The 26140-nt window shown below is 43.2% G+C and overlaps 1 protein-coding gene across 1 annotated transcript in view; it reads left to right on the top strand.

Annotated features, from left to right (window-relative positions):
* The first annotated feature begins 1788 nt into the window (after nt 1–1788).
* Nucleotides 1789–26140, top strand: part of plppr5b (phospholipid phosphatase related 5b) — a 40520-nt gene continuing 16168 nt past the window's right edge. The window contains exons 1-3 of the mRNA XM_079575972.1: nt 1789–2250; nt 10221–10353; nt 22770–23020. Coding sequence (XP_079432098.1) covers nt 2047–2250; nt 10221–10353; nt 22770–23020 — 588 coding nt within the window. The 5' untranslated portion in view covers nt 1789–2046. The remainder of the gene's footprint in view (nt 2251–10220; nt 10354–22769; nt 23021–26140) is intronic.

The raw sequence follows: 26140 nt of genomic DNA, 5'->3' as shown, positions 1-26140 counted from the left end.
CCTATATCTTTGACCAAAAGCAGTAGGCTAGCCTCAGGTTGAACGACGTCTGGCTTCTGTTCTGTCCATGCTCCAAATACCCACGTCAGCACGCATTTTTTCAAAAAATACTGTAGTGTCCCGTAATTTTAGCATCATCATACTGTTAATGGCATCTGTCCTGTTGCTTCAAGTTAAGCAACCCACAATGCATTGCAAACTACAGTACTACCCTGTTAAACATGAAAACGGTATTTTAGTGTTGAAAATTGGCTGTAAATTTACAGCAATTTCTTTGACCCTCCTTTGGCAGCGATAACTTCCTCCAGACGTTTCCTGTAGTAACAGATTAGACGTGCACAGTGATCAGGATGAATCTTGGATCATTCCTCTTTACAAAACTGTTGCAGTTCAGTCAGACCCCTGGGATGTCTGGGTGAATGTTTTTCTTGAGGTCATGCCACAGCATCTTAATCAGGTTTAGGTCAGGACAGGCCATTCCAGAACGTGTATTTTATTCTTCTGAAACCATTCTGAAGTGGATTTTCTTCTATGCTTTGGGTCATTGTCTTGTTGCTGCACCCATCTTCTGTTGAGCTTCAACTGTTGGACAGATGGCCTCAAGCTTTTCTTCAAAATAACTTGATAAACTTTGACAAAATTCATTTTTCCATTGATGATGTCCAGGCCCGAAGGCAGCAAAGCACCCCCGCACCATGATGCTCCTGCACCAGACTTCACCATAGGGTTTTGATGTTTGTGTGCTGTTCCATTTTTCCTAAACCCTTGACGTTGTGTGTTCATCCCAAACTATTCAGCTCATGAATATTTTGCCAGTAGTCCAGTGGAGTATCCAAGTGCTCTTTCGCAAGCTTCAAATGTGCAGCAATGTTTTTTTGCTCAACAGAGATGTTGGCCTGTGCCAGTGATTTCTGTAAGTCAAGCTGACACTCTAGGGTTCTTTTTTACCTCATTGTGTATTCTGTGCTGTGCTCTTGGAGTCATCTTTACAGGACACCCACTCCGTGAGGTGAAGCCAAACTGTCTCTATTTATAGACAACTGTGGATTTATCGAGACTTTTAGAGAAGGTTTTGTAAACATTTCCAGCTTTATACAAATCAACACTTCCTGATGATAGGTCCTCAGACAGCTCTTTTGAGTGAGGCATGGTGCATCTCAGACAATGCTTCTCAACAAGGGATAATTCTAACTAGTGTGTTTTTCATTGGCAAGGCCAGCTTTAAGTGATTGGACTTCAGGTTGGCTCACACCGGACTCTAATTGTCTGCGTAAATGTTTCTAATTAGCTCTTGCTGGATCCAGCCAGGTGGTGTACCACTTATTCCACACTCTCCTGTTCACATGTTTTGGCCATTAAAATATGATAACATGTAATTGTTTGGGTGGTATTAGTTCAAGCACACACTGTTTAATCATTGTTGTGATCTTAATAAAGATCGGACCACATTTATTGACCAATTAAGGCAGAAATGTGAGAAATTCCAAAAGGTTCACAAACGTTTTCCTCCGTCTGTAGATGGAAGAACGCTCTGACCATTTACCAATCGTTGAAATGAAGTCAGTATTTGCTAGAGAAGGAAATGTCCCCATGAGGACCTGAGGATTACCCAAAGGTGTTTTATTATGTAATTCCTTTTCCCCATCTGTATGATGTCATGAGAGGGACGTGTCAGTCATGTGGCACCTCTCTCTCCTGCCTCACGTGTGTCCCTCTTACGTCCATTCACTCTCTCTCTCTCTCCCCCTGCCCCCTCTCCTTCTCCGCCTGCTGCCGTCTCCTCCGAGCTGGGGGGCGGGGGCAGCCTCTTACTCACTCCTCTCTCACACACACACGCACACTCCCTTCACTGCGGACACACGCAGCACCGTGCGGAGCATCGGAGTTGCCGGTTGACACGTAGTGGGGGAAATGAGGCTTTCGTGGGGACACGGCGGAGGGGAGAGCGGATGGGAGAGTGAGCCGCAGCGGAGGGGCTAAAGCCGGGGACACGCGTTTGCTTCGGGAGGCGGGGGTGGCTCCCTCCCCCTCTCTCATCTCTCTACCATGCTGTACTTCCAGCTCGTGATCATGGCCGGGACCATCATGCTGGCCTACTACTTTGAGTACACGGACACCTTCAGCGTGCACATGCAGGGCTTCTTCTGCTACGACAGCACCTACACCAAGCCCTACCTGGGCCCAGAGGACAGCAGCGCCGTGCCCCCCGTCCTGCTCTATGCCCTGGTGGCGGGGCTGCCCACACTGCTGGTGAGTGCAGGAGACATCACCTTTTCAACACCCAGCTGTGTCATAAACTGTGCATGCATAAAAGAGCAGTGAGAAGATCGATCTATGTGTGGCTGCTCCAACCAGTCAGCTTCAGGGCAGCTGTGGCTACAGAAGTTGCTCTCCACCAGTGAATGAGTAATATGTGAAATATCAAAGTAACTTTGAGTGTTTTGAATCTGTCAGCACTGGACTAACAGTCTTGTACAGCCTAACACCTACATACTGTTGTCACAGAGGAGCCGCTGAGCCGCAGGGAGGGATATATCAGTGAAAGCAGATATGAGCAGCTAGTGTTGTTTCAATTGCAGTTTTTACATCATCATCCTCAGGTCAGAACTTCCCCAAACTAGTAAAGCTTTATTTGAACCACCCTCTAATCCAGATGACTTTAATGTGTGCATAATGGCCTGACACACAACAGTATGCTTTGGTTTCCAGCCCGGCTGGTCCTGTAGTATGGCACATGCTTCTCTTTAATGTTACCCTTAAGGTGGATCTGTTTGGACTGTAGTTATATGTTCAGTCTGTGAATGCGGTCTGCTCTGGTAGGTTTTAAACCGATACGTGAGGACAGTGGCTCAGACGGTAGAAATCCCACTCTAAACAGTGCATACTGTAGTTTGTCCTTGAGCAAGACACTCAGAGAGTCAGCCTCGAGCTGAAGCTACCAAAATATAGTTCCATCACTGAATGTGAAGAGACTGGACTGTCAAACTAGATCATTCTAAGCCATGCTCATTATGTGCAGTGAAACAATGAATGCAGACGCCCCTCCTGTCTCTCTGTAAGGAACAGTGTGCTCATGTGTCTGTGACGTCACTCCATTCATCCCCTGGTCCTGTGCTCTGGTCCACAGTGATCCAGCTGCAGGTCATGCTCTGCACTCAGCCTGGTTATCTTTTTCTCTCTCTTCCTCTGTGTCTTCATGTATAAAAGAAAGAGCTTTGTCCGGTCTGTTGAGCCGGCTTATAGAGATCTTTTCCCCAAGGGTGGTAGAGCATATGAAGAAATGTGACAAACATGGTCAATAATATTTAAAAGTTCCACTGATGAACTAACTAAGAGAACATTTCAGCGAGAAGTCACGTGGAATTTCTTTCTCATGCTGCGTACACATACTGATGAAAACATCAAATTTAATCTGGATTTTAAAACAACATTTACAACATCACTACGTCATACTCTGCTGCCTGAGTATGATATTACAGTCTCTCTGCAGACGGACTCCCATCAGCCCCGGGTCTATCTGTAGCCTGTCTGTCCATGGGAGTGGATCTCTCCTTGTGGTTCTCCCTGAGGTTTCTGGGTTTTAGAGTTTTTCCTTGTCGCATAGGAGGGTCTAAGGAGAGGGACGCTTGAGCTTATTTGGACATTCCATTGGTTAATGTTTGGTGCAGCCCTGTGAGGAAACTGCTGTTGTGATATTGCACTATAAATAAACAACTTGACTCATTAATTCCTCACGTACGAGGTTACATAAAGATACACTGACATCAACACATTGAGCTCACATGCACATCCCTGTGGTGTTGAGCCCTGTGATGAAGAATAGCTCCTGTACGCTCTGTGCTGCCCCCTGGAGGCCTGGTGCTGTGTGAATAGGCCTATTGTCACCCTGTCAGAATGCTCTTCAGTGCATAGACCGGCCCAGGCGGAGAGAGTGAACGTCAGGACAGAGGCGCTGGTTTGGGGCCTAGGCGGAGGTAAATGATGGCCCCTGCAGTCGCTCCGCTGAGGGATGGGGCTAGTTAGCCGTCAGCTCCTGTTAGCCGTAGCGCCGGGGAAAGTGGGACAAATGGCCCCGGGCACAGGCACCGAGCTGCCAAGGTCCGCCCCGCTCAGGAGTGTGACTCAGGGCTGCACAGACGGAGGGGGGAACACAGATCAAATATGGGCAAGGCTATGCTGAAAAAAACACAGATTTATATGGTAGAGACATATTTTAAAATGTATTTCATCTGTACAATGCAGCAGCGGTTCTTAAAGTACAACAGACCACTCCACATGAGCTCGGAGACAGATCTGAACAGCCGAGGGCAAATGCCTAGTTTGGCTAGTTCAATTATTAATTATAGTAAAAAGTCATTTAGTTGCACCGAGGGTTTTAGAGCAACAGAGTTTCAATTGTATAAACGGAATTAACTCAGCTGCTTCTTTACGTGGAGGAACTGCAGCGTTAGAATCTTATACGTTAAACACTGACATATGTCACATGAGAGATGAAAGGTGTCAAAGGAATCATGATCGGGTTTGAAGAGGACAGTGTTTTAGGTGTTTGAACGATTCAAAGAGCTTTTGGAAATGGAACCGCCATGCCATGTTTGGATCACCTGCACACTGCAATGTTTGGTTATAAAATGAGTCATCTTGTAAAAAAAAAATATATATATATATAAAAAATCAAGCAAAAGAAGAAAACAATTTCAATCTGGAACTCAAAATTGAAAATCAAATCAGGGCTTGAGTGCACTGTTACATCCATACTGTAAAGCACTTTGGGCTGAATGAAGGTAGAAACAAATAAGTTAAGACCATTTACCATGATGCAGGTGCAGTTGGCAGAGCGGGTCGTCTCGTGATCGGAAGGTCGTGGGTTTGAATCCCAGCTCCCACAAATGCACACTGTTGTTGTGTCCTTGGGCAAGACACTTCACCCTCATTGCCTCCAGTGTCTGCGCACATCAGTGTATGAATGAGAGAGAAAGGCTGACTGGTTCCTTACTGTAAAGCGCTTTGGGCCTGATAATGGTGCAAAAGCGCTATATAAGTTGAGTCCATTTTGAGTCCATTTACCATAAAACAAAATTATCATATCAAACGTTGCCATTTTCCCACTACTTTTTAAAAAGGGCATTACAGAATTTAAGTTTTCCAAAGTTGTATTATGTTTTTGACATGGCTATATAATGTGACATTTTTGTTTCAAACATCATTAGGTGACAAATAGTTCACAAATAGTTTATTCAATGAACAAATTCAAAACATACTGTTTATTTAAGCGTTTTGACAGTTTTTTTAATACCTCAAATTATAAGTAGAATTGACAAAAACAGCTAACTGTAATGTAAAGTGCCTCAACATGGGTTTATAAAACACAATCCTACATGACTTCTCTTGAAGACCTTTACATGACTATGATGTGGCTAAATACCACATGTTTTCTACTACACTCTCTTCTCATATGTTTGAAATAATACTGACTTTCTGGAAACATAACAAAGAAGCAAAAAAAAAAAAAAATAAGCTGCATGAAAACATGATCCTGTTCTCCGCTGTACCTGGGGCTCCTGCAGAGGAAACCTAATGGGATTAAAACAGGCATTTGAAAACAGCACACCACCACATATTACTCCATGACAAAACATGCTGTTCACTGCCTCTATGGGCCTTAGGCGGAGGACACTCTGGACATTGGACGGAGTTTGCGGACTGATGAGGACCACAGACAGAGCTGCTATTTCAACTTTATTGCCTCACAGCCAGAAGGTCCCGGGTTTGATTCCATGTGTGCCGTAGCTGTAGATGAGCATGAGTTCTCTCTGTGTCTAGGTGTTCTTCCAAAAGGCCACGGCTGCGCTTCCATTGAGGACACTAAAAGTTTCAAATCTGCAAAGAGATTTGACTATGTTTTGTGCCGCTGTTGTCCAGCCGGTCTCAGTCTCAGCCCTTGGGCCGACTTTAAGCTGGTTAAGTGTAGTCTTACTTTTGCCTCCAGCTGACCCTAGGGAACCTGTAAGACCACGTTAGTCTGCGGCTAATCCCTCTGAGTGCATTAACTAAGCCACTGCCCTGGGACCAGACGGGGACCTTTCCTCTGATTTTACTCTCATCCACCATAGCCAGTAGGGGGATAAAAACATCAATGTCTCATTGTAAATCTAACAGCCATTTGAGCATGTGAGTCCAATATCACATTTGTACTACTTTCTACTTTCTACTTCTCCTCCCGAGCCTCTGTTGGCGGATGAGGCTGATGGAGCTTCCTTGGCTCTGGCCTTTGAGTTCCATTGTTGGTGTCCATCTCAGATGGTAGAGCGGTTAATCCAATAACCCAGAGGTTGGGGGTTCAAAAGCTCTTGAGAAACACCTGACCCCACTTGACTGTATGATGCAGTGAGTGAGTGGTTGGCGGTCGGATGGGCCGATGGAGCAGATTAGCAGCCTCTCTTCTGTCACTCTGCCCCAGGGCAGCTGTGGCTACCAGAGTAGTTCACCATCACTGACGGATTTTTCCATACTGATATATGTTCTTACCTTAGCTTTGACGAGTTCTTTAGGACCTGTCTGATCTTCCCTCGTGCCTTCAGTCACGTAAACACAGCGCAGACGGCGTTAGCATTTAGCCTCTCCCTCTCTCCTCTATAGCTCCAAAACAGGTCAAGATAGAAGCTACCAAGCTCTTCCACGTTTTCCCTATTTAAATATGGTTACGTGAAGTGTTTCACTACAAAGTATAATTACACAAAATTAAACAATGTGGATTTTCTAAGCGGATAAAAGGGGGAACTATATTGTAAGGCGTAATAATACCAGGAGTAGTTTGGCATCCGCACAGTAAAGAGAAGATTACTGCGCAGTAAAGTGAAGATTACTGCGCGGATTTCGAACTACTCCTGGTATTATTACGCCATAAAGAGCAAAGGTGGTCATACCACCTTTGCTCTGCCCAATCCCGTCAGACCTTGGAATCTAAGCAGGGAAGGGCCTGGTCGGTACTTGGATGGGAGACCGTTTAGTAACACCAGGAAGCCTAGTGAATGGAGTGTGTGAGTGAGTGGTTGGTGGTGGTCGGAGGGGCCGATTGCGCAGACTGATTGCCACGCTTCCGTCAGTCTACCCCAGGGCAGCTGTGGCTACAATAGTAGCTTACCACCACCAAGTATGGAGTGAATGAATAGTGCAATGTAAAGCGTCTTTGAGTGTCCAGAAAAGCGCTATATGAACCCCCCCCCCCCCCCCCCCCCCGGGACCAAGGCATTCAACTGTTACACACTTTTCATCAACAGAGAGATCTTTTTTCTTTCCCATATTGCTTGTAAATGATGATCTGCTTAATGATGGTGAACGTTCTTTTTCAGTAGTTTTTCCTTTAACTGTGCTTAACCTGACAACTAATCATCACAGTTGATTAGTTGGTCCCTGATTGATGTCAGTGAGTCAAAGAGCCCTGAGACACAATACCATCCATTATTTTTTTTATTATTATTATTTTTTACCTTTTTACACTGAAATATAATTTGCATAATCATTTGGAACATACTTTATTGCTCATAATAAAATCAGTCAGTCAGTGTATTGATAGGAATATTACTCTTGTAATAACGGTGGCACAGGTGTTTGAGCTGTCTAACTGTGCGGCACGTTTTTAAGCTTTTGACGTAAAGAGAAATTTGCGAGCGTCGACCAATCAGGAGCTTTCCCCAACAGTGACGTTGGAGCGGAGCCACAGGCACAAATCCCATGTGGCAGATGTCATAGTCATAGTCATGGAGGATTTTCGCTTTGTGTTGTGAACCGGAGCTACAGCAGCTCTGGGACTTTTACAAAGACACACATTAGTGTTTCTTTTACCTACACACCCAGGATTAAAAGCAGCTGGAAATATGTGAATAGATCCAATAAAACCACCATCCATATAAAGCCTGGCTCAGTGTGTGAGCCGGGCTGGTTGATTTGTAGTTTATTACTCACATTTCATGTACAATTGGCCATAGCCGGTTGTTTAGTACCCGGAGCTAACTAGCGTCTTAGAAGATCCAGCTATACATATATATATATATATATATATATATATATATACACACCCTGGAGGGGTAGGGTGGAGGGTGAAGGTATCAGTGTTTTTTTTTTTAATATACAGTATATATATATATATATATATATAGCCGTTGTGGTCGACATAGCAATACCAAGCGACTTCAACATCAGGAAAGAGGAACATGAGAACCTAGAGAAATACCAGGGGCTCAGAGAAGAGCTGGAGAAAACCTGGAGGGTGAAGGCATCAGTGGTGCCCGTGGTCGTTGGGGCACTCGGGGCAGTGACCCCCAGACGTGAGGCGTGGCTCCAGCAGATCCCAGGAAATACATCAGACATCTCGGTCCAGAAAAGTGCAGTTCTAGGAACAGCAAAGATACTGCGCAGAACCCTCATGCTCCCAGGCCTCTGGTAGAGGACCCGAGCAGGAGGAGAAAGAGACCTATATATATATATATATATATATATATATATATATATATATATAGCCAGTAAAGCCAGTAACTACATAAAAGCAGCCTTTGAGATGATCACACACTGAGCTGTGCTTGATACATTTGTGGTTTGTTGTAGCCTGGCATCCAGACTAATCTCTGATGTTTATTAATTAATAAACAGGAGACTAGTCTGGCGACCCTGTCGTAGAAAAGCTGCTGCTTGAGGCGGGACTAATGTGGGACAACCGAAGCGCAGCAGCCAATGAGAACATAGCCGATGTGACGACAGAAACAGTGACAAGAAAGTTGTCGTCATTCGGACATTAACAATGGCGCTCCTGCCACACGGAGTTCAGTAAATGACTTCTGTCGTTTATGTCAGAAAAACTTAAGAATACAAGCATACCGGAGCATTGCGTGAAGTGGTTGCTTGTGTTGAAAAACTACAAAACAAAGGCGCAACAACGTGACGCCCGTTCAGGGAGCTGCTCTGATTGGTCGGTAGGCTCCATATCGCTGCGTCACTTCCTTTGAAAGCGCGCAATGGAGTGTTGTCAGACCCTCTTCTTCTGGTTGGCGAGACTAGGTTTGTTGCAGACTTTTCATCAACAATGAGCTGTAGGCAACTGTAACAAGCTAACAGGCAAACCTAGACTAGCTATTGTCCACCAGCACAATCGCCCTTTTGTCAAGCGTTTGGGCTGGATATAGGTTCGAATACTGGCATAGACCAAGGTGGTATAGTTAAGGATCCATAAGACATGGCTGTAGCAAAGTGGGACGAGTTAGCCCCAAAACCGCAGTTATTTTTGAGGCAAGAGCTCCTTCCAAGATGTGGCTATGCTTCAGAACGTTGTAAACAGCCACTGTTAATAAAATATGCACTATATGCCTTTATTGTCCCCTCTTCAGTGTTTATGTGTAAAGCAGAGTAAAGAACAACACATTTGCATCACTCTTGGCTCAAATATGTCCCCAATCTGTCAGAAATAGATCCATTTCTGTCCTGACTCAAAGCAATTGTCCTGGATGTTGACAGCAGCAGACTCTGTGGCGATGGCTCGCTTTTCATAGCACTAAAGTTACAGTAACTCTTATTATCCGTGCCCTCAGAGGAAGTATCTGTGCTGGAACTTACTTCTTAGTTTGGAGCTGTATTCTCTGCATTTGAATCTTTGAAGTCTTCTCAGTTTAGATTGGTAAATGGCATTTCTTCATGTGGGGTATTTTTACACTTTTAGCTCCATTCTTGTTCTTCTTAGCTCCCAGCCTTTCACAGCAAGTCCCACACTTGTTGACTGTCTGGCACATCTTTTGAAAATGTTGTGAGAGTGAACTGTTTTTTTGAATAAAAGTAAACTTGGTGCATAGTAATGGCAGGTGTTTTCTGGGCTGAAACAACATTCGTTTTGGGAGTGTGGCTTTTCATGACGATGGGTCTTGTTATGTTGAGAAGCACTTCTCTATTTCATTGTTGGGTCAATGATCAAGCTCAGTGGTTCAGCTTTGTCACTGTGCTTCTTCCAGACGGATGTAGAGCTTCAAACTCAGGTTCAATAACCTATAGTTAATAATAAAAAGCGATAAAATAGCCCTAAACCAGTTTGTCCAATCGGCTTATGCTCTTGGTTGTGAAGTCCATTATAAAGTCAGTTACATGTTTGTCATTGACAGTCCTGGCCATCTCACACACAGCAGAGTAAGTAACTGATGTGTGTGCTCTCACTGACTCTGGTGTTTCTCCCGTGTGCTCAGATCACCGTGACGGAGACAGCGCTCTTCCTGATCCAGTACACGTCCAAAGAGTTCGACCGCTCCGATAAGACTGTGGCCACCGGAGACTGCTGCTATCTCAACCCCCTGGTCCGACGCACCGTCCGCTTCCTGGGTGAGGCCACAGGCTCCTGGAGGGAGATGTTCTATTCTGTTCTATTGATTTATTGTTGAACGTTCAGCAGTACATTCCAGGCTCTCCGAATTTAGTTTTTACCTCGTGAACATAAACAAAAAATGGGAGAGTGATATGCTTCGAAGACACTGTAACTTTGCAACGTAAGTGGAGTTCACCCAGAGAGGAAGGTATATTAAAACAAGGAATCCTAGCACTGAGACTAGCACTCGGGGGGCTGTCAAGTGCAGTTTCAGAGGTGCACGTTTTTTCAAAACAGGCTTTCCATTAAGGCTCGTTTCAGTTGGAACACTCTACCTATGACAGTTAGAGAAAGAGACAACTGAATTAACATATTTGTATTTATTTAGCAGGTACAGGTGTGTGAGTGTGAGCGGGAGGGACGAGGGGAGTGGCGTATTGTCTGTAATGTGCTGCTGTGTGTTTTGTCTTATGTGTCCTATATTTGGTATGTTCTGTAAGTTTGAACCTCATGGAAATGAGCCTTGAGCTAAATCCAGCATATTTACAGCACTATTTGTCTGTTCATTAATATGCATTGTCCCATTCAAATAATTGAATAAATGAAATGAAGGCGAAAGTCTTTGAGCTCAGAACCAGACGGTACATTTACCCAGAATTATCTGTCATTTACCATTTAGCTTTGATGGAAACACTGAAGGCCGTCAGTCTGTCATTTTGACAGATGGAAAATTAGGCCATAGTTAAACTACAGCTGTGATTCCCACACGACACACACGCACCGGCGACAGACTTGGATTATAAAACACAAAGTACAGAGAGAAGAAAGAGAGCGGAGGTGTGTCACACTACTGAGGGAGGAGCCTGTTCAACACACCATGCACAATGTTGGATATTCCCCCGGTTTTCCATTTCTCGAACATGAAGTTCACATTGAGGAAAAGCAAATTATAAGCTACTACTTCTATTTCCAACAATGAAATATGAGTGAGGCTGTGTGTCAGTTTTTATGCAGATTTAACACATATCTGTCGCAAAATTCATGTTCTATGATTCTATTCATAGGCAAGGGAGGGCAAGTTTATTTGCAGAGCACAATTCATACACAAGGCAATGCAAAGTGCTTCACAGCTGCATAAAATTACAAGAAAACCGAAAAAATCAATAAAACATCAACATAAAATGAATCAGTAAAAGGCAAGATATAAAACTTTCAGTTATATGCATGGGCAAAAAGAACAGTTTTCATCCTGGATTTGAACATTGTCAGAGTTGAGGCCTGTCTCACATCCTCATGAAGACTGTTCCAGATTTAGCCCAGCGTGTTTAGTCCTGACTCTGGGAACCACCAGGAGACCCCCCCCCCCCCCCCCCCCTGAGATGGTTCAAACGGCTGTAACATGTCAGAGATGGACTTCGGCGCTAAACCATGAAAAGACTTGTAACAAGCAGAGCTGTTTTAAATTCTATTCTCTGAGTGACAGAAAGCCAGTGCAGAGACCAGAGCACTGGACTAATATGGTCGTATTTCCTGTAGGGTTGGGCGATGTCCCCTTAATTGGCCGTTGCCGATGTTTACAGTGAACCATTGTGATGGACGATGATATCGTCCATTTCTCATTATAAGCATTTTTTAAAGACATTTACATATGTATGCTGCATATTACTATTTATGTTAGGAAAATGTGAGATTGCAGGATAAATGGATCTAAACTAAACATGATCGGAAAAGAGTCGCAGGACACAAATTTTGCAACAGAAATGTGTTAAAACAGTCTGAGAGGAGGGCTCTTATCACACTAATACAAATGTAAATCAGAGCTTATATTTGCATTTGCTCAATTTTAACGTAATGTTTAAGAAACAGTGGGTGAACGGGACCATATGTACACGTTTGCGTCGTAGCTCACGTTTTTGAAGCCGCTCCACGAGCTGCCCGGTCCGTGAGCTCGTAACCTCGTAACTCCTGCACCGCCTCTTTCTCTCTCCTCTCTCTCTCCTCTCTTTCTCTCTCCTCTCTCTCTCCTCTCCTCTCTCGGCCCTTCGTGAGAATAATCCAAACCCATGCGCGCTCAGCTAGCTCCGATGTGAGAGCCATCTCGTCATTTTAAAACGGTTTAAGTTTCCGTACAAAGCAAAGCAAAGCAAAACCATGCACTGTTAAACTCTGAGCTGCATAGAGAGAGAGAGCTCCGCGCGTCAGAAATAGAGCAGCGCTGCGTCTTTACTTTAATAATTACGGCTAACACATCATGGCTTCTGGCAGGCTACTGAAACTAGCGTGCATATTAGTTACAGTATATCCGTGATTGAATTTACAGTGCAATCCCTGCAAAGATTGTAGGTTTACAAGGCCTACAGAAGACCAGCACGTGTTTCTGACAGGAGGGGGCGTGGCATCACAATTTCCTGGTTCTTGTCCGGACTCGAGCAGCAGCGGATGTACTGCCGCTGTCTGATAGCTCCTTTAGAGAGGCCAGTGAGCAGCCGTTACAGTCGTCTCACCTGCTGGAGACAAATGCATGGATAAGTCTCTCTAAGTCCGGTTTTGACACTATTCCTCTTAGCCATGTTTTTCAGATGGTAAAAAGCTGCTGATGTTATTGCTTTGATGTGGCTGTTCATTTTCATTTCATTTATTCAATTATTTGAATGGGACAGTGCATATTAATGAAAAGACAACTAGTGCTGTAAATATGCCGGATTTAGCTCAAGGCTAATTTCCATCCGCAGTCCCATAAAAAACAAGAACATACAAAATATAAAACATATAAGCCACAACACACAGCAGTACATTACAGACAAAACAGGCAAGGACAACAACTACACAATACATAAAGTGCATCTCTTTCATACAACACTGCCCTCGTCCCTCCCACTCACACACCTGTACCTGCAAGTATTTAAAAATATGTTTCTGTCTAATGTCTTTTAATGGTTACACCTGTGTTGGCAGAAAAGCCGTTCTTTCAGTTGTCTCTTAAATGAGACGTAGGTGCTGCTTTCTCTAACTGTCACAGGTAAAGTGTTCCAACTAGAACAAGCCTTAATGGAAAGCACGTTTTGAGAAAACGTGTGCCGCCGGAACTGTACCTCACACCCCCCTGACTGTTGATCGAGTGCTGGTCTCACAATTTCTTTTTTTTTTTTTATAAATTCCCGAAGAGGAGGCGGGGCCTGGTCATGTAGCACTCTATAAACAAGGCAATTCATTTTAAAACATTTTAGATTTTCAACATTTAAACATTTATATTTGTTTATTAGAGCACATATGTGAAAAGACTGGGGTGTTTGATCAAGTACCTTAATAACTGCTTTGTACAACTGCTGAATGGGATTAAGCGCAGTGGCACCAGCAAAGGACCAGGCCGTGAAACAATATTCAATATGGGAGAATATCATACAGTGGAGGTATGAATTTGCTGCCTCTGCTGTAATAAAGGGTCGAATTTGTTTATAGTTTTTTTTAAATTGAATTTGATGGTGTTTGTGACCTTTTTAATGTGCTTTTTGAATGAGAGGTTGGGAACTAAAGTGGGTCACTAACTCCAGCTCCTCTCCATCCAAAAACACAGACGATCTCTCTTGTTTCAAGTTTTTTTTGGTAAAACATCATGCAGACTGTCTTTTTTTAGTTGAGCTTGAGACAACTTTGTTAAGCTAGTCATGCACTTTGTTTAAGCCCTCGGTGAGTTTGGTAGCGATTGACTGAACATTGGCCCCATAAGTGAAGAGCACAGCATCATCAGCATACATTATCATATCAAGCTCAGGGCAGACGTCTGGCAAGTCGTTGATGTATAACGAGAATAGTAGAGGCCCGAGTACGGAACCTTGCGGAACACCAACACCACTGCTGAGACACTGGGACTGTACACCATTTATGCAGACACGCTGTTTTCTATTACATAAATAGGAGTGAAACCACGCAGGTGAATCCATAGAGAAATTGAAATGTGTAAGTTTAGTCAAAAGGACCTGTTGGTTAACTGTGTCAAATGCTTTCTTGAGATCTAGAAAAACAGCGCCGCCATAGAGATGTTTGTCTAATAACAGTTTTATTTTTTCAATAAAGAAACAGTTTGCTGTCTCAGTAGAATGGTTTGGACGAAAGCCAAACTGCATTCTGTGCAATGGAGTGAATCCTTTATCTAGGTGTGTCACTAGTTGATTTGCCACGCACTTTTCAGTGATATAACTGGCAAGATGCTGATCGGTCGGTAGTTTGTGATTTGTGTTTTATCCCCCGTTTTAAAAACTGGTGTTATAGTAGCCTCTTTCCAAGTTCTCACTGATTGACTGATTAACCAAGTCAGTGATGGGTTGCACCAGTGCCTCAGCGTGAGTTCTTAAAAAATTGGTGTCGATACCATGCACGTCCCCGGCTTTCAAAATTTTGAGGGTTGAGATGATTTTAACAACCTCCTCCACGGATATATTTTGCAGCTGGAAAATAGGGTACTCTTCATTTAATGAGAGTGGCAGAATAGTAGAAGGAGGGAAGTGCTTTGTTATTTCAAATATACTGTCAATGAAATAATTGTTGAAAGCATTGGATAGAACCAAAGGATCACTGATCAATTTACAGTGCCTCTCGTTAGTATTCATACACCTTGAACTTTTGCACATTTTGTCATGTTTACAACCCTAAACATGAAGATTTTATTTTGATTTGTTTTACTGAACGTTCACACACAAGTAACCGACAACTGTGAAGTGAAAGCAAAATGATACATGATTCTGTTATTTTTTTTAAAATAGAAAAGTGAAAAGTGGGGCTTGCATAAGTATTCATACAGCATGAATTAATACTTTGTGGAACCCCCTTTTGCTGCAATAACAGCAGCAAGTCTCTTGGGGTATGACTGTACAAGATTTGCACATCTAGAAACTGAAATTTTAGCCCATTCCTCTTTACAAAACAACTCCAGCTCTGTCACATTAGAAGGAGAGCGTTTGTGAACAGCAGTTTTCAATTTTTTCCACAGATTTTCAATAGGATTTAGGTCAGGACTTTGACTGGGCCATTCTAACACATTAATATGTTTGTCTTTAAACCATTCCATTGTAGATTTAGCTTTGTGTTTAGGGTCATTGTCCTGAAGGTGAATCTCCATCCCAGCCTCAGTTCTCTTGCTGACTCCAGCAGGTTTTCCTCCAAAATGTCTCTATATTTGGCTCCATCCATGTTCCCAACTATTCTCACAATCTTCCCAGTCCCCGCTGAGTAAAAGCAGCCCCACAGCATGATGCTCCCCCCCGTATATTTGACACTGGGGATGGTGCACTCAGGACAATGAGCAGTGTCAGATTTGCTCCAGTTCAATTTTTGTCTCATCTGACCAAAGCTCCTTCTTCCACATGGAGCTGTGTCCTCCATATGACTTCTAGCAAACTTCAAATGGGATTTTTTATGGCCTCCTTTCAATAATGGCTTTCTTCTTCCACTCGTCCATGAAGGCCAGATTTGAGAAGAATACGAGTTATAGTTGTCCCATGTACAGATTCCCCCAGCTCAGCGGCAGGACTTCACAGCTCCTCCAGAGTTATCTTGGGGCACTTGGTTGCCTTTCTGACCAGTGTTCCCCTTGTTCGCTCTGATATTTTAGGTGGAGGACCACGCCTTGGTAAGTTGGCAGTGGTGCTTTACTCTTTCCATTTCCGAACAATGGATTGAACAGTTGCTCCGGGAAATGTTCAAATCTTGGGAAATCTTTGTATAACTTAAGGCTGCTTTAAACTTCTCCACAGCTTTATCCCTGACCTCTCTGGTGCTCCTTGACCTTCATTATGCTGTTCAGTGACCAACACACTCCGACCACAGCTCTTGAGGGCCTGAAAGAACAGCTGTAATTATACTGAGAGTAGATTACACACAGGTGCCTCTATTTAACCGTTAGGCCAAGGTGTGAACATTCTGGAGTCATGAGGAATGTTTTAAAGGCAATTTAATGCACTCAGAAAATGCTGTATGAATACTTATGCAAGCCCCACTTTTCACTTTTCTATTTTTTGAAAAATAACAGAATCATGTATCATTTTGCTTTCACTTCACAGTTGTCTGTTACTTGTGTGTGAACGTTCAGTAAAAAAAAAAAAAAAAAATCTTTATGTTTAGGGTTGTAAACATGACAAAATGTGCAAAAGTTCAAGGTGTATGAATACTAACGAGAGGTGTATCATTTACTGCCATCTCCAGAGGTGGAGCCTCTGATTTGAACTTTTTCCCAAAGAGTTTATTTAGGATTTGCCAAGTTTTTTTTCCATTACCTTTAGTACTTTCTAATATGTTAACAAAGAAACTTGCTTTGGCTTTTCGTAAGGTTCATAAGGTTCATCTTTGTTACGGGCATGTGTGAATTGTTGCCGGTCAGTAGACAAGCCAGTTTTCAAGCATTTTTTAAGCAGTGAGTCCCTTACTTTTACCTTACTGCAATTTTGGTCATGGTAGGTTACCCTTTTTGGATTTACGGCTCCCCCTCCTGGTAAAAGATGACATCACTTCCCTTAATTTATTAACAAAAGACTCACTACTTGTTTCGATATCGGAGGATAGCACTTCTTCCCAGACAACCAGGTTTAATGCGTCATTAAGATTTTGAATCAGGTTTCTGGGTATATATTCAGATATAGGGGAGTCTCTATGTGATTTGATGTATCTCTGTTTTGTAAGTTTTCGAGTGAATAGAATTATATTATGATCAGAGAGCCCTGTCAGCAAATTAAACATTTTAGCAATTCTTTCAGGCTTATTAGAGAAGAGGAGATCTATTCTTGTCTGGGAGGTACTTGTCATCCTAGTTGGCTTTTCTACTAGTTGCTCCAAGTTAAAATAATCTGTTGTACGTTTAAGGTTTTGTCGATTCTTCTTGTCATCCCAGTTAATGTTGAAATCACCAATTATGATGATCTCTTTATTTTGGTCAAATAACTTGAGCATTTTTTTTAGTTGGTCATAGAAGTCCGTTTTGGCTGTAGGAGGTCTATATAAGCAAACCAGGATAAAGGACATTTCATTAGAAAGGAATATTTCCACACCAACACCTCCAATTGAATATCAGGTGGCCAAAGAAGCTGTTTACATTTCAGAGAATCCCTAATATAGAGTAACACACCCCCTCCTTTGCCTTTCTCTCTATCCTTCCTTAATATTTTATAGCCTGGCATTGTGACCAGAGCTTCTGCTGATGTTTGTTTTAACCAAGTTTCTGTTATCCCGAAACAATCAATGTTGGAGTCGCATAATAAGTTTTCGAACTGTTCACGTTTATTCGCGATGCTTCTAGCATTTATATGTCCACATAGTAGTCCCTTTGGTTTGCAGTTAGCGTCCCAAACCATTCTAGACTGGTTAAGTATTTGAAACAGTCTGATTCTGCGGTGTTTTTTAAAGACTGTGTTTCGGTTGTTTACCTTTCTAATGTTCAAGACGTGAGCTGCATCTTCAGGCGTAGTTAGCTCCAGGTTTAGTAGAGGCCTTCGCGAAGTAGGAGAGTTCACCGTAGGAGTAGTCCACGTAGGAGCCGCCATTAGGCCAGCTGCAGGGCTCCCCGTAGGCGCTGATAAACACGGGCTGCCGGATGGTGCTAGGGGTAAAAGTTGCCCTGCCGATGCAGGATAGTATGTAGCATACCTGGTCACACGCGGCTCCGTCGGTGGAATCCTCGGTGGTATTAGCCCTCCAAACACTGGCACTCCACTGCTGAGCGCTGCAGCTGTCCATGGTATCCCGCGGACAGCTGCGCCAGCCCCAGGCGGAGCTGCCGGTTTAGTTAGCCGCTCAGGTGTCACTGGCCCAGGGTTTAGCTCAACATCCCCGGCTAACAGAAGAATCACGGCACGACAACCCCATACGAGTCCACCGTTGTAGGCTCTTTGCGCTGCGTTACCTTACTTGCTTTGGGGTAGCCACCAACCAAAAAGCAAGAACACAAGAGATGTTGACTTCTGGCGGCTGGAAAAAACATTCCATTCCCCACATCAGGTATCCAATGGTAACGGTACAAGCAGATGATAATACACAAGATAAAGGTGATCTGGTGGTATATCAGCCCTTGTGTAGCTGCACCGATAGAGCATCTCTTAGATTGGTATGGGGGTTTAGAAATCCTACTTTCAGTTTGTGGACACTCTGCTGCTGAGCGAGGATACACCGCTGCCGCCATGCTGCACACTCTGCACACTCACTCTGGGTCCTTTCCTTCCTCACGGGGGAGGGAGGAAGTTTAAGTTCAGTTTAAGTTCAGTTTAAACTGTTTAAGTTCAGGTCTGAGTCCACGATTACTCCTAGATTTCAAACCTGATTTTTTAATCATCGTAATCATGCAACCTATAATCTTTGTTTTTCTTAACCCAAATAATGTTGAAACGTCTAATAAATGCTTATAATGACAAACTAAAATAGCTCATGACAGATTCTCTTACTACATTTACCCCACATAGCTCCTAATCGCTGGAGGAACCTCCAGAGTTGCGATGAGTCCACAATGTTCTCATCGCACTCACTAAAACTAAACTTGTAAAACCATGCCGTGCCGCGTACTGCTGCTGTGTTGAAGCGCACAACGTGGAAAAATGACAATATTTGGTTATCTAATACCTGGCCTGTATTATTCAGCTTTCTTTTTTTCAGTAACTAAACTTACCCATTTAAAGGGACTATACAGAGTTTAAAAAATTTGAAATTATGTTCACCACAACTGCCTCTAAAATCCTGCACTGTCACTCAAAAAGATGTTACTTCGTATGTACTGCCGTCATGCACGAGCTTAATATAAAAGGTACAGTTACACGTATGACCTGAGGTGGCAGTAGTGAGTATAAAATGGCAAACTTGCATCTATAAAAAAAATATATCCAAAATCCACACGGATATTTTTTTCATCTCACATGCCACAAAATAAACCGATACATTTAAAATGAGGTCTTATCTTTAATGCTATTATAGATCATACATTGTACAGCACACACACATTTGAACATATGAAAAAACACAATTATGGTCCAGTACATACTTTTATTTCTGTCACAAACCTACTCTTCTTATTCTACTAATTGGTGTAATGTCGGTGTCTGTGCTGCTCCCGAGCTGAAGTGCGTGTCCCGGTACGTGCCCCAGCTGTTCCGTCAGTCCACCCCTCCGCCCTCTGCTCCTGGGCCCTCCAGCTCTGGACGGCCCGCTCTGCTCTCCGCTCCATGACTCATAGACTGCTGTGTGTCTGTGTGTGGAATATTATATTTAGCTTCAGTGGCTCTGGGCTCCTGTCTGTCCTGTCTGCTGCTCCTCACATGGAAGAAATCCACTTAAGATTCACACGGCTCACATGTAGCTTATGAAATAGGAGACTTTAACTTAAGACGAGGGTGGGGGGCAGAGGGTCAGATGGAGATGATGAAGGCTCCACGGTTTCATTGGTGGGAGATGATTGTGGTGATAATGTCCTGAGGCGGCAGAAACATCAGTTCAGCCATTAACCATACGCCCCCTCCTCAAAGTCACCCCCACATTACAGACAACAGTGTTTCCAACAAGCCAAATAAGGAGAGAGATGGACACAGTCATTCTAGAAAGACTTCAAAAAGCAGCACAGAGATGACAGCAATAAGAAAATGAAGTAATGGTAAATGTTGTTCAGGCGACTTCATAGGCATTTCATCATGAAGAAAAAAGGACATTTATTCAGTGACTTTGAACAAATCAAATCCCTTGGATAAAACTGAATGCTTTGTACCTATTTTACAGACTTGTTTGTAGGGTCGTAACATCAGGAAGTGAAGCCAGTGCAGCTGCACTTGACCAAAAGCTTACACCACTAATCACTTTAACTGTGCTAAAACATATTGACAATAATTGATCGTGATTAAAATTCTCTAGATTTGCGATTAATTCTTGATTTGGATGTCTCGATGTACATTTTCAAAATGCCTTTTTCTCATGAACTCTTCAGCTAGTTTTTGTGAGAGTGACCCTATAATGTGACTATAAACTTGTGCTCGTGAAGAAATGGGATGCTACAAATATGTTATGAAATTCAGGAATGAGTTTGGACCAAAACTAACATTTAAATTGGGTAGCTCTTTCATTTTTTTATAATAAAAAAAAAAAAAAAAGTGCATTGATACATTGAAGTTTTGTTTTCTGTAAACAGGGTTCACACGTCTGACCAGGGGTTTCCAAGTAAATTTCCCTAGGTGCCAAATATATTGGGGTTGTATTGCTGGGGTCCATAAACAAAGGTTCCAGTAAAATATGTTTTAATAGGGAAAATACTATTGTGGAATCTTTTCAATAAATAAATAATAATAATGAGCCTGATGGGACTGTAGCCTCATAAAAATGGCTCACACTTGGATCACACTTACAGGTTTCTTCTAAACTGTGGTCATTATTCATTCATTCCACACTCGGTGGTGGTAAACTACAATTGTAACCACAGCTGCCCTGGGGCAGACCACGTGGCTGTAATGTGTGGAATTCTTTCCTTTTTTATTTAAGCCACTAGGGGGCAGGTCATTTCTTTAAAAATCCATAACTCTGCACAGGAATGGGCTTTTTTGACATACTCAGGAATTTGTGCTCTAAAAGTCACAAGCCAGATTGAATCATCTCCGGCCCGCGGGCCGCCTGTTGGAGACCCCTGCTTTAGACAGTTATGATAGTCTTTTGTAGAGATCTTGATCAAGGGGGCACTGAGAAGTATTTTCTGAGGTGATACTTGGTGGGAAAAGTATCACACATGTACACTACACTGCCCGAAACAGGTTGAAAATCCACAGCAGATTTCCAACCGTGAACACACACTGTGTTTATCATAAAGTCTGTCATTGCAACATTGATTTGAAAGTCTGGTCATACTTTGGTAAATGACAGCCTTGGAACAGTCCTTTTGCTGGACGCAGCCCTGTAACTTCTACAAACATTGGTAATGAGGCTGTCAATAGAACCACCGAAGCTAGCGCTGGCTAACGGGTCCTGATTGGCCAGTGATGTACAACATATCGATGTCCGCGGGTCTCCGGCTCAAAGCGCTCCATGGCATTGATTTCCTGCAGACTGTTGTGTAGATGGTTGGGATTGATCCGTGCTCTCCGCTGTAGCGCGAGGACAGTCCTGTGATTCACTTCATTATTCTCCCAAACCTTTCTCACTTGGTTTGGCAGAGTGACAACAAATGGGCTTACTAGTGTGTGTCGAGTGCTCCGGATACTTCATCACAGAAACAAGGCCACGGGTTCGAGTCCTGGACCGCGTGGCATCTTACTGTGTGGACGTTGGTGTTGTCCCAGTGTTTGCTCAGAAGGCAGAATCAGCCCGACACACACTTTGGGTCAGATCTGGTTACCAAAAACAGTTTTCAAACATAAACATAAAAGGAACAGACATTTTCTGTTTAGAAAATGGCTGGTTCTCTCTATCTTTATACTTTCTATATTTACAGATTGTGTTCAACAGTTTCAGAACATGACCAACGAAACGTGGGCAAGTGTGTAGAGACAGAGTTTAGGAGCGGCTGTTTGGAGCTGTCTCTAACATGTCTCTCTCTTCTCCTTGTGTTTTCAGGCGTGTTCATGTGACTGACTGGAGGAGCTGCTGGTTGGAGCTGTCTCTAACATGTCTCTCTCCTCTCCTTGTGTTTTCAGGCGAGTTCATGTGACTGACTGAAGGAGCTGCTGGTTGGAGCTGTCTCTAACATGTCTCTCTCTTCTTGTGTTTTCAGGCGTGTTCATGTGACTGACTGAAGGAGCTGCTGGTTGGAGCTGTCTCTAACATGTCTCTCTCTTCTCCTTGTGTTTTCAGGCGTGTTCATGTGACTGACTGAAGGAGCTGCTGGTTGGAGCTGTCTCTAACATGTCTCTCTCTTCTTGTGTTTTCAGGCGTGTTCATGTGACTGACTGAAGGAGCTGCTGGTTGGAGCTGTCTCTAACATGTCTCTCTCCTCTCCTTGTGTTTTCAGGCGTGTTCATGTGACTGACTGAAGGAGCTGCTGGTTGGAGCTGTCTCTAACATGTCTCTCTCCTCTCCTTGTGTTTTCAGGCGTGTTCATGTGACTGACTGAAGGAGCTGCTGGTTGGAGCTGTCTCTAACATGTCTCTCTCTTCTCCTTGTGTTTACAGGCGTGTTCATGTGACTGACTGAAGGAGCTGCTGTTTGGAGCTGTCTCTAACATGTCTCTCTCCTCTCCTTGTGTTTTCAGGCGTGTTCATGTGACTGACTGAAGGAGCTGCTGGTTGGAGCTGTCTCTAACATGTCTCTCTCCTCTCCTTGTGTTTTCAGGCGTGTTCATGTGACTGACTGAAGGAGCTGCTGGTTGGAGCTGTCTCTAACATGTCTCTCTCCTCTCCTTGTGTTTACAGACGTGTTCATGTGACTGACTGAAGGAGCTGCTGGTTGGAGCTGTCTCTAACATGTCTCTCTCCTCTCCTTGTGTTTTCAGGCGTGTACGTGTTCGGCCTCTTCACTGTGGACATCTTTGTGAACGCGGGGCAGGTGGTGACTGGAAACCTGGCCCCGTACTTCCTGACTGTGTGTAAGCCCAACTACACGGCGCTGGGCTGTCAGCAAGCGCTGCGCTACATCAGCCACCAGGAGGCGTGCACGGGCAACCAGGACGACATCCTGAGAGCCCGCAAGAGCTTCCCCTCCAAAGAGGCCGCCCTGAGTGTGTACGGGGCGCTCTACCTGGCCGTGAGTTCGCCTGTTTTCTGTCGTCAGAGCTGGATGTAGTGACAAAACAAACACACAAAAAAAACGGAACGTCTTGGAACCTCAGTCGCAGTTTCAGTCTTAATTGGTAATCGATCTGCTTCTTCTGGGAGTTCACACTTTTCAGTTCAAGTGGTTTTATTGTCAGTTCCACCACATGTAAAGCACATCAAAGTTGTTGCCTGTCCAGCCGTCTACTCCTGCTCTTTGTTTCTGTCTTAAAGCAGGACCGTCTGGAACTTTGCAAACAGCCAATCAAATCTCCCAAAGTCACAGGCCACGCTGTTACGTACATTGAAACAGCCGTTGCGCATTCATGTGGATTTCTGATGTTTAAAATCTGACCCGAGTTGCCAACAACTTTGTGCAACTTTTTGCTTTAAGTTTGTGCCACAATTGACATTGGGCCTTATTCACGACAAATTTGTTCTTAGGAAGGTTTTGGGCATTCACAAAAACTTAAAACGTTCCTCTGTAAGAACAAATCCTTAGAAAAGCCAGGAGGAGTCTTACATTTCTGTTCACAATCTGCTCCTGATGGAACCCAACATTCTGAGTCATGTATATTTCTACATGTTAAATCATGTACTCATTGATTCAGAATGTACATTTTATTATGATCGATTACAGATACTCTGTTTATTCAGAAATTCAAGAGACTGACCCACGGGAAGAAGGAAAACCCTTTCACGATGTACACTTGTCTATTTAAACAGTTTGTAATGAGAGCAAAGTTGCCCAGAGGTTTAGGAGGCTCATATGTAACTCTAGAAACCTTGGCACAAAATAACAAAGCCATTTCACATATGTGCTAAGTAGGGGGCAGCAGAGGGAGGGGAGAGTTCAGCTTCCTGGTGGATGCAGCTGTCCTTCGGTGAGCTGGACCTGGCATGGATTGAGACTCCACAGCCTTTCGATTGTGATGTCATTCTGAAAGCCTGTATTTGCCACTGAACCCCCTCCTTTCTCTCTCTTGTCCTTGGCGATTGGTGCAAAGTGTGAGTTTATGTAAATCCCGGCGGCTCACCGTACAGCTTTGGTCAGAAGGGCTGCCTCAGCGCCGCCGGCCCCTTTCCACACAGCTGAGCCTCTTTGGGCGTCCTGTGATCCCATCAGGGGCTTACGCCGAGTCTTAGCTCTGGAATATCTCAGTCAGTGTGCCTAAGTAATCATTCAGAAATGCCACGTTTCTGAATGATGGCAATATAAAGTATTCTGTTTCTAAATCCCAGCATTGTTCCCTTTGGAGATGAGTCAACTTTGGAAACTGTTACAAAACACACACACATCACACACTAGAATATCATCTCAAATCTTTGACTGCTCCAGAAGATTTCCCTGATCCTTTACCAAAACTGGAGAGATCCGTCTGTGTATTTGGTGTGTGTGGTTGTCGTGTTTTTTTGTGCTAGATTCGTGTCACTTGTGTTGCTATTATCTGTTTATTCTAGATTACCACTTTCTTGCAAATATATTTTAAATATAAGAGAAAGAAGAGTGTTATGTTTGGCCGGGCTAAAGTGGTTGCTACTGACATGTTCATATGGTGAAGTAAACTGAGCTGTGGCTCAGCTCATTTACGTTTACATTACATTCATGTTAGCTGACAAACTCCCGAACTGACCGGTGGTTGTTTTTCTATGTTGGTGCCACTTAATGTAGCCGTTTGTTTTGCAAATGCAAAGATAAGGCTCTGGCAAATTCACCCCACTTTTATTTAGGTCTATTCATTTACTGATATATAAAGCTGTTGCTATGCTGTTATCTACAAATGGAGCTTTCAGTAGAGGTCAACCCACATATCGACCGGCCGATATATCGGGCCGATATGTGTGTATTTTACTACTTTTATGCCGATAAAAGGCCGGTATCTGTGGAACCGAGGTGATAGAGACTCATGTTTTGCACCCATAACTTCCTTGGCCTCGAGGGAGCTGAGAAACATTGTGGTGAAAGGCGGTCACGAGTTTGTTCACCTCGGATCATGTTTTATACATTTTGTGTTGCAGACTTGTGCGATTTTTGCTTTGAAATCTGCTGATTTTTGTCTTTCAAACGAGCTCCGTGTGAAGTATCTACAAAACATGAATGCCCTGAATAAATCAGGCCTGTGCCCCTAATAAAGCACCTGCTGTCACAGGTTCAATACTGACACATCTTTGAGTTGAGAAGAATCAAACAAAGGAGTTTAGATGGGACATATCTAAAAATGTGTGTGGTGCATTTTGGCATCAACCAAATGCACCACACACATGGTGCATTTGCGCAAGTCTGCTTTGCAAAAAAAAAAAATTCGAAAAAAAAAAAATGAAAAAAAATTGAAAAACATTTTTTTTATTTATTTTTTTTTGAAAAAAAAAAACACATCACATAACAAGAAAACACTGCTCTGTGTCGTTTCAATAGTACATTGGATGCTCTTAAATACGGACTGTATCTTTCTTGTGTATAGGGATGGGACGATAAACAATAATATTCTTAATTGCAATAAAAAATGTGGCAATTAATCGATCGCCACATTTTTTGATTATCGTAATTATTATGCTAGAAGATCATCTCTAAATTCATCAGACAACCAGTGCCGGTTACTTTACCGGGAGTGGGTGCGTCTCCATGGAGATGTGACTAAAGTCAGCAGTATTTAAGATTTCAGTACGTTAGTTCCTCATCCAAATCCATTCTTTGATTATCCACTGCAGAAATAGCAGTTTCTGTGTGGAGCTCCTCATTAGCTGCATGTTTTGTATTGATGACAACAGTATAGTCCAAAATGCTACACAGTGTGCCTTTAAATACTTACTTTATGTCTCACTCAACATGACATTTACCACAGACAATGAAGAGGAATATTTAATAATTGCCAAATCTCCATCATTCTTTCAGTTTCAGTGATTTTTTAAACCACAGGCAATTATTTTGGCCAAGATAATCGTGACCCCAAATTTCATTATCGTCCCATCCCTACTCATGCATAATCTCTCACTTATTAATTCTGACCTTATTAAAACACTTAAAAACACAACAGAATATGTTAAGGCTCATGGGCATCTGAATCCTAAATGTGTGTTCTCTCACAAACACCTGTTAAAACCTTCTGAAATG

The sequence above is a fragment of the Gobius niger genome (genome assembly GCF_951799975.1).
Source record: "Gobius niger genome assembly, chromosome: 18".
Taxonomy (NCBI): domain Eukaryota; kingdom Metazoa; phylum Chordata; class Actinopteri; order Gobiiformes; family Gobiidae; genus Gobius; species Gobius niger.
This window is presented reverse-complemented; position numbering and strand designations above follow the sequence as displayed.